At 58.2% G+C, this 9245-nt stretch overlaps 1 protein-coding gene across 1 annotated transcript; it reads right to left on the reverse strand.

Annotated features, from left to right (window-relative positions):
- PRSS27 (serine protease 27) lies at nucleotides 1–7395 on the reverse strand. Its single transcript, XM_032460239.1, has 6 exons — nucleotides 7052–7395; nucleotides 3562–3588; nucleotides 2699–2861; nucleotides 1343–1614; nucleotides 800–969; nucleotides 1–435 (listed from the first exon to the last, which is right to left on the reverse strand). Exons 1-6 carry the CDS (start codon nucleotides 7098–7100, stop codon nucleotides 142–144), a joined length of 975 nt encoding a protein of 324 aa, XP_032316130.1. The 5' UTR covers nucleotides 7101–7395; the 3' UTR covers nucleotides 1–141.
- Nucleotides 7396–9245: the final 1850 nt, after the last annotated feature.

The raw sequence follows: 9245 nt of genomic DNA on the forward strand, positions 1-9245 counted from the left end.
GCCGGCACAGGTTGGGTTTTTACTGGCACATGAACATAAATTTAAAAAGTGAGCACTTGACAGAAGGGAGAATTGGGGAGCTATTTACAAATGTACACCCTGGGCCCCGGGGCTCCACTGGCCCACCGGCCTCAGTGAGGTTCAGAGGAAGGTGAGCGGGGCCATGAGGACCAGGAGGATACCATGGGCTGCCAGGCAGGGCGCTAAGTTCCTACTGGGGAGCTGATGGCCCCGGGAGCCCCGCTTCTGGCCACCCGACCTAGCCCGCTGAAACTGCAGTTTGGGGATGATGCGATGGATCCAATTATGGTGGGAGGTGACCCGGATGTAGACGCCTGGGCGGTTCCGGCGGGCGCAGCCCTCGCCCCAGCTGATCACCCCAGCCTGCATCCACGACTGGCCCACAAGGCACACCAGGGGGCCCCCTGAGTCTCCCTGTGGGTGAAACAGGCACAGTCAGAGCCCATAGAGGCCCAAGAGCCAGCTTACGTGGGTATGCAGGTACCCACAGGCCCGTTTTCCTCCCCTTGGCTAGGACACCCCTCTACTCCCCTCTGGTCCTTCCTCTCTGGCCTGGGGTGCCAATTTCTCTAGCATCCCCAGCTCCCACCCTGATTCACCTCAGAGGAACATGCTGAAAGAGCAGTTTCCTCAGCCCCACTGCAGACCTACTGATTGACTCCCCTGGGAGGGCCCTCCAACAGGGGCCTCATGCCTTGTCCCAGGTAGACTGGCTTCCACCCTGACCCAGGCCTTGGGAGCAGGCCTCAGCCCCTGCATAGCCCACGCTAATCCCTACCTTGCAGGCGTCCTTCTTGCCCTCAGCGAAGCCCGCACACAGCATGTCCTCCTTGATGGTTTTTGGCTGGAAGCTGGACTCGGCGTCTTTGCTGTAGAGCAGGTTGCACTTGGGCGTGTCAATGATGGGCACTGCGAGTTTCTGCAGGATCCGTGGGTTGGGTAGGCGCTCTGGGGAGGGGTGACACAGCCTGCAGCTCAATGGATAGTCTTACTGAGGACCCCATGACTCTGGGTTCTCAAGGACCATAGCTCTGTCCCTCCCCATTTCTTGCTTGGGTTTAGACCTCTTCTGGCCCTCAGCTTTGTGGAACAGAATTGCTTCTTCTCTCCCTCCATCTACAAGGCTAGGCTCTTTGTTCCCCTTTCTCCACTTCCCCATGGCTCCTCCTCCTGAGCCTGTGGCCCCTTTCCATACTTACCCCACCCACTTGAGTAGAAATCATGTGTACCAATATTAACAGAAAAAGATTGCTGGTTCAGATTGGCCCCCAAGCTGCTTTCTCTAGGCCTGGCCCCATTCTCTCCTGGCCATGTCCATTACCTTGTTCACTGGGGCTGCCCCAGCCGGTGACCCAGCAGTTCATGCCTGTCTCAAAGACGACTGATGGGTCAGGAACACACACAGGGAGGATATAATCGGTGAAGGTCACGGGCGCCTCCAGTTCCACCAGGGCCACATCGGCACTAGAGGCCATGCCCTGGTACAGGGGGTTGCTCTCCACTCGCTTCACCCTGGCGTACATGGCATGTGGCCCCGGCTTCACTAGTTGCCGCGCCCCCAGCAGGACCTGGTACAGCGATGTTTCAGAGGTGCTGGTAGGAGAGCAGAGACCTGGTGTGAGGCAGCCCCACTAGGGCTTAACAAGGGGAAGTTTAACGGAGAAGGGAACTAGGAGTTGGGCTCTCTCCCAGCCCACCCCAGTGCCTAATCTCTCTTTGCACATTATCATCAAAAAAGTAATCTCCAGGGGGACAAACAACAGGATGAGGTGGTTGAGGGTGTAGAAGCTGAAGCAGCTTTAGTTCCCAACTCCACCTTGGCCAGCTTGGCGACCTGGGGCAAGTCACCAAGCAAGTTCTCTGTGACTCAGTTTTCTTGTCTATAAAATGGGGACAGGAACAATCCCCACCTGAAAGGTTTGCTGTGAGAGTTGGAGATGACCACCCATGGGTGTGCAGCTGGGGGTTGGACCCAGCCTTAGGCAAGTGACCTACTCCCTTTGAGCCCACATTTCTGAATTTAAGATGTGAAGTTTTAAAAGAATTGCAGAGCTATGGTGAGACAAGCTGAGATGCCTGGGAAACCCTATAGGTCTGGGCCAGCTAGGTCACGGTATGATAGCAGGGACTGCGTGGCTTGGCTCTTTGGTTAGGGATGGTATAGGTGACCTTAGGATGAGGAGGAGGAAGGGACATTCTGCTCCAGTCCATCTGTAACCAGAGTCCCAGCCAGAAAGGGAGTGTCCTGGATTTGAAGTCTGGGAGAGGGGACAGGGAAGAAGGCCAGGGTGTGGGAGGAGCCTGCCAGCGTTTGCAGGGATGGGACCCCAGGCCTGACAAAGCACCTCACTTGTGAGGCCAGCAGCTGGGGAATGGAGCCCTCCCAGCTCGGCTGAGAGGGACAAAGGCTGGGAAGCAACGATTACTGCCAGAAGCTGGCTCCGAGGTTGGACCTAAAGGGAGCTCTGTCTGGGAAGGCCGGTCAGTGCTGGACAGCCTCCCCAGCGGGTAGGTTTTCAGCCCGAGCGCCCGCGCCCCGCCACGCCTGGCGCTGTCCGCGGTGCTGAAGCCGAGCTTTGTGGGTTACCATGTACAGGGTCTGCGCCCCAGTAGAGAGAAAGGCTGGTGAGGCTGGCGTTGGGTGGGGAGGGGGAGCGTGGGGTCTCAGCCGACTCACTTGGAGAAGCAGTGTGCTGCGGTGAGGACCCACCGCTCTGTGATGAGGCTGCCCCCGCAGAAGTGGCTTCCATTTCGCTGAATGCTGACCTGCCATGGCCACTCGCCCTCCAAGGCATCCTGCCCGCCTACCATCCGGTTCAGCATTCGAGGACGCCCACAGGCTAGGGGAAGACAGCCAGGGTGGCGCTCACTGTGAGCCAGTTCCATGTACTCTGATTCCCTACCCCTAACCCCACACTTAAGCTTTTACTTTCTGCCCAATTCCCAGCCTCCCTGCCCCTGACCTGCTCGGTGACCTTAGGCAAGTCAGAGGCCTCTGCAACGAGTCAGCCTCTGACACAGGCAGCCCATTCCCAGCTGTGGGGAAGTCCCCCACCCCCTGGGCCTCACACCCTTCATCTGTGAAATGGTGACATCAGACCTACACCTCCGGTCATGGGGTGAGGGGGTGGTGAGATAACACAGGTAAGGGTCTTATCTCAGGGCCAGACGGGCTCCTGGAAGGTCAGTGGGTGTTGGGAGAGTCCCACATGGTGTAGGTGACCCCAAGGGGGTCTGTTATAGCAGAATGGTCCTCCAGTTCTGTCCTTAGCTGTCCTGTCACCTTTCCTGCCCCTCTTTCTCCACGCTTCATGCCTCAGTGGCCTTCTTGTGCCATCTGCACAGTGTATCAGACCTTTCTCCTCCACTCCTCCCTGGGCTCCAGTTCCACTGAACCACAACTTGTCCGCACTGTGGGATTCCCTGTGCCCTGCCCGTTCATTCTGGGTCTCGTTCCAGGGGTGGGGGTTCCTGGCCAGTCTTGCAGCTCTCAGACAAGCCCACTCCTGTTCCCTCAACCCAAGGGCCTTAGATGCTTACCACTTAATGCCTCAGTCCCCTGAGTTCCTGAAAGCAAGAAAAAAGAAGGTGATTAGCCAACTTTGCTGAAGGTCTGCTCTTCCCCTCCCGCTGCTGCTTGGGGTAGCCTCTCCTCTGCTCCACACCCAGCCTCCTGCAGACTTAGAAGGGAAGTCCACAGAAGTACCTGGCAGGAGAAGCCAGGGACCTTCAGTTCCCCACAAGTCTGGCCCCCTGCAATGGTTGCTGGCCCAGGCCTGTGGACCAGAGCTTATCTGTAAGAATGGATAAACCTGCCCCAGGAGAAACCAGTTAGAAGATGCCAGCAAGGGGATCCTGTCATAGCTTGACTCTCCTGTTTGGGGCAGGATGGCTCCTTCTTGTCCTCACAGGGGCCTTTCCTCCACACCCCACACTTATCCTGGAAGCTCTGGGGAGAATCTAGCCTTCAGCCCTGGTGCCGTAGGGTCTCCCTCACCCCTCTTCAACAGCCTGGGGCTGGGATGAAGGAAGAGATAGGCCCTGGGGCCTTTGCTCATAGTCTGTTCCAGCATAAGCAAGCCTCCAAGGTTTAATCCTGAGATGACAGCTCAGCTCCACATGTCTCTCTGGTCTCAGAGGAGTAGAGAGAGGCCAGCCAGTGGCCTTGGGTCAGTCTCCCCAAGATTCCAGATGCCCAAGAGCCAACCCCTCTCCCAGACATCCCAGAATGCTTGCAGTTGGAGCCCAGGACCCCCTGATGGGCCATGGCACCCCTGCCTGGGTGAGGGGACTGGCAGAGGAGTTGGAATGGGACCATTCTGAGGCCCATCTCCCCTGGATCCGTTACCCCCACATCTCTGGACAGACACAGGGCCTGCTACCCAGTCTCTGTGGATCCTCCACCCCAGCCTGAAGACCCCAGCCAGGCCATTAGTCCTCAGCTCCTTGCCAGCAACACTCCAGAAATACCTGCCTGTAGAGAGAGCCCTGCCTGTGCCTGGTTCACTGGGGGCAGATCCGATCAGAGCTGGCGCAGGGGCTCAGGACAGCCTCTCCCCACCTCCACCCTCAGCATTTCCACTACACCCCAACCCCTTTCATGATGAGTTCACTCTTTGACCTGAAGAAGGAACCAATCCCAGGCAGCTGAGTGGCCATGGAGGGCAGGAACAGGTCAGGCTGAGCCACGCCTCTGTGGTGTGCCCGAACACCTGGGGGATTTTTATGGGATCCCCATCCTTCCAGTCTGAGGAATGCACTCCCCAATGCTGAGGGTGGGGTTGGACGATGAAGCAGTTTGGGGGGTGCTATGCAGGGGGGCGAGAGGAGGAGGTAGACACTAGGGGGCTGAGAAGGCACAGGCAGGACTGGCCACTCTTTAAAATAGAAGTGCCAAACAAGTATGGGGGCAAGAGTAGTGTCCGTGCAGGCCGGCAACGGGGAGTGGGAAGTCTACTGCTGAACAGTCACTCATTGATCTGTGTTAACAAGGCACCCTTTTAAAATGCAGGTGTCAGAAGGTGGGTATAGCTGAATGGTAGAGCTCCTGCTTAGCATGCAGGAGGTCCTGGGTTCAATCCCTACCTAGTACCTCTGTCAAAAAGAAAGAAAGAAAGAAAAAAGAAGCAAATGTCCCCTGGGAAGGCAGTTCCCTCTAGCCTCATTTATTATACTAAAATAAGTGTATCATTTAATTAGATTGATAACACCTGACCTTGTGCTCCTTCAAAGGCCTGGTGCTTCCACTTGTATGATGCTCCCATTCAGTCCCCAGCCCCCAACTTTCTCACCATCCACACCATCCTCACCATCCTCACCAGCACTAACATGCTTTCAGACTTATTCTTTCCCTCTGGGAATTTTCCAGAGCCTTGTCCAGGTTCTCCCCACAGCCTTCTTTCTTTCCCATACACCCAGATGGATCCATTGTCTGCTCCCAGGATCAAGTGCATATGCACCCTGCCCAGCAGTCCCCGCTTTAGGCATCCTCACCCCAGCCTAATGCACCCTGCTTCTCATTTAGGAAGGCTCAGGCCTTCCAGCCTCTGAATGTTTGCTCACAACACCCCTGTGCCTGGAGGCCCTTTACTCCTGGTGTCTACAAATCCAGATTCTACGGGTCCTAATCCAGATCAAGCCTAACTGAATGCCTCCTCCTCCTGGCTGCCCTTCTTGCTTGCACCACCCATCTGTGAAGCCTGGCTGCCTCTCCTGAGCTCTCTGTCTTCCCATCTGCCTTCACAGAGCTCTGCCCAGCTTGTCCTGGAGGTAGAATCTCATCTCTCCTATGGGCCCAAGATCTCCATGAAGGAGGAGCCCACATCCAGAGGGCCTGAGCCCAGGGAATGTATAAAGGTCAGGATGAGAGCAGCCATGGGAGCAGTGCTGACCAGGAGGGGGTCATGGAGACCTTGGATCTGCAGGGTGGGTATCCTTTCAGGGGCTGGGCGAGCCGGCCATGGGTGTCAGGCCCCTCCTTCGGGCCAGGGCCCTCATGCTCCTGTAGCCAGTTACTGGTGGTGATGGGAGAGACCTCAGGCTCTAGGAGGGAACAGCCAGAGGTGAGGGGTGAGGATGGTGCTGACAGAGATCAGGCCTCTGGTCCCAGCTGTTTGACAGCCAAATCCAGGCTGCTGTTTCCTCTTTGGCAATGACCTTGATTACTCAACCGATCAGGAGCAATCACTGTGTTACACACCCTAGCAGAGATGGCATCCCTCGAAGAAAGTTGTTATCCTTGGGCCAGGAGGCCAGGAGGGGGAGGCTGGACAGCAAGGCCTGGGGAGTTCAGCAGGAACCCTCCTCCTCTGGTGGGAAGGCCTGGCTGAGTTGCAGCCTGGGGTGACCTGGCTCGGCCCTGAGAGGTGACTTGAGGACAGGGAAGTGAGGTGGCGGCTGGGCTGGCCAGGCTGGCCCAGGAATGCAGGAGAGTTTCCCTGGCAGAGAGCAGCCTGCCCAGCTGGTAGGGAGGGGCCTGGCAGGTGGGGCCCCCTGGCTGGCACCTGCTAACCCTGACCCAAGATTGGGAGAGGCGATAGGGGTGCAGGACGTGCTCCTCCTATACCCTCCCTCTCTGGTGGGAGAAGGAGCCTGCACTCCTGCCCCCTCTGCTCCCTGCTGAGCCCTTGCCAGCCTCCTGAGGCTCCCAGGTTCAGGTGGCTGCTCAGCCACCCCTCCTGGGCCCGGCTGATGGTGGCCCAGGGATTAGAGCCCATCGGTCCTGAGTTCAGATCCTGAGCACATGCAGCCCTGTTTTTTCATCTTGGAGACCAAAATGAGAGGAAGAAGCACCAAGCCTAGAGCTTGGCCATGGTTGACCGAGGCAAGGGGAGAGGATCCTGCCTACGTCACTGCCTCCAGGGTCCTCTTGGGCCTGCATTCACACCCCGACTTCACTCCCCAGGTGGGAGTTCCCATGGGGACAGGGAAGGGAGGACTGTGCTGCAGCCCCAGGCCTGGCCAGGGAGTGGGGGGCTTAGCTCCAGCTCCCAGTAGGACAGAGTGGCCCCCTGAAAAGTCTGGGACTCACCAAACCGCAGCAGCAGCAGGAGCAGGGCCAAAGTTGGCACCCGCCTCATGGTCTCAGCCTGGCTGGATTGCCCACCGGGCAGGGGACAGTGGTGGCTGGAGCTCCGTGAGCGCTAGGATGTTCGGGGCTCCATGAAGTGGGGTTTTATGCTGGAGATGAGTGTCAGCTCGGCTATGCTGCCAGACCTGTCAGCCTGGCCCGCCCAGTTCCTCTCGGCAGGAAGGAGGCAGCCCAGAACCCCAACTCCTCCATGACCTGCCCTGAACCCCAAGGGCCAGGCCCCTCACCCTAAAACACATTAGGGTTTGGGGGCTAGGGTGCATCTGTCCCATTTCGGTGCTTGTGGCATGGGGTTCTGCCCTTACTGTGACTGCACCCCCAACTGACCACAGGCTCTACACAAGGCGACTGCAGCCTGCCTGTGAGATCCTCCCTGTTTCAGTCATTCATTTGGTCCTTCATTCTTATTTCTTGAGCACCTACTACGTACCAGGCATCAGTGAATGAAACAATCCAGGACTGGGCTTACATTTTTGAGGGAGAGGGATGGACAAAGGAGGGTCCAGGTCAGCTGTGTTTATGGTACAAAGAAGAGCAGGGAAGGAGTCTGGAGGCCGGATCCGCAGCTGACCTCAGCGCCCCTCACATGCCCTCCTTCCAGAAATTGGGTCCCAGCTCTTCCCCAAAGCGCAGGTCCCCAGGCCCGCCCCTGGGTGGCCCTGACCGCCCCCTACCCACCCTGGTCCCTTGGAGGCACCCTTCTCCCTCCGGGCCAGGGGCTGGGGCTGGGGCGGGGGTCTTCCCGGAACCCACGCCGGGGTGGGCGGGGCGGAAGCTGGTTCTGGGAAGGCCAGGTCGGGATGACAGTCCCCGGGCATCCCTGCCCTGGGCGCGGCTGGCCGGGTCCGGGACGTGCGGCCGCCGCGGAAGCGGCTCGGGGAGGAAGTTATTTGGGGCACGAGACTGACGTCAGAGCCGGAGTCGGGGCCTGGGCGGCCGCTCCCCGCTCGGGTGGCAGTGTCCGGCTGCAACCGGGGCCCGGGCCAGGGCCGGGAACAAGGGCCAGCAGATCCGTCCAGGCCTGGGGTGGGGAGCGCCTTTAGTCTCCCGCCTGAGCAGTGGGTGCGTGCGTGGCCTGGGTGTGCTACCGCGCGCCCTGGGAGGTTGTAGGGGCCGGGTCACTGACTCCAGGGCTGGGCTAGGTGTCCGGCAGCCCCCTACCCTCTGACCTTGGCCTTCGCGGGCACTACAGGTTAGCGCAGGCCTGCCCTCTAGCGGCTACCAGCAGCAGCGCTGGGCGGGCGGGGAAGGATGCTGGGGCGGGGTCTCTCCTCGCCTCTCTTTCCCTCTTCCTCCCATTGCCCCACCACGAGCATTTCCAGCTGTCTGCCGTCCTCTTCTCCTGCCCGCCCCTACTCATTCTAATTTCACTTCTCCAGTATTCCTGCGAGGGGGAGGGGGCGCCACCCTCAATTCGGGGCTGTCACCGAGGCGCTGGCCCGCCTTCTCCGGCCCCCCTGCCTCTCCTGTCCCTCCTTCACCCCCCTCTCCGCGCTGTGTCCGGGAGTTTTCGGGTGGGGTGTCTGGGCGAGCTAGCCTCCGTCGGGGAGGGAGGGCAGAAGGATGGGAAGAGGGATTCCAGACTCATAAGTCCATTCATTCTGCGAGTATTTTTTGAGGACGTTTGGTACCTAACATTGTTCCAGTTATGGGGAACATCGAGGTGAACGGTGTGAAGAGACGACAAGACAGAATTTAAGGCAAAGTGTTTCAGAATGTCTGTGTAACCACATTCTCCAGGCACCTGATGATCAATTCCTTGGAACTCAGAGGCCTTTCAGATTCTGTTGGGTCAACTACTTCTCAGGCATCTTTTGCGGTTTTCTCTGCCTTTTTTTTTTTTTTTTAAAGCCAGTTCTAAGAAGGCTGTGCCTTGAAATCAAGCAAGCAACAAAAGTTAAGATGTGATCAGAAAGTGGGGATGCCAGGGAAAGCTGGACTCTTGAAGACTTCAGTGGCTAGAGAAACAGCCCTGTGGTGACACCTGGACACCCTTGGGCCTGGAACCTGTAGACCTAGTGCTGAGCAGGGAGCTGGGCACGGGTGCAGGGTGAGCAGGAAACCAGGTCCCTTCCTTAATCCATCCACCAAACAGATGAGGAGAATTGGAATCCAGAGAGAGTCAGAGACTTGA

This window comes from Camelus ferus, chromosome 18, assembly GCF_009834535.1.
Source record: "Camelus ferus isolate YT-003-E chromosome 18, BCGSAC_Cfer_1.0, whole genome shotgun sequence".
Classification (NCBI taxonomy): domain Eukaryota; kingdom Metazoa; phylum Chordata; class Mammalia; order Artiodactyla; family Camelidae; genus Camelus; species Camelus ferus.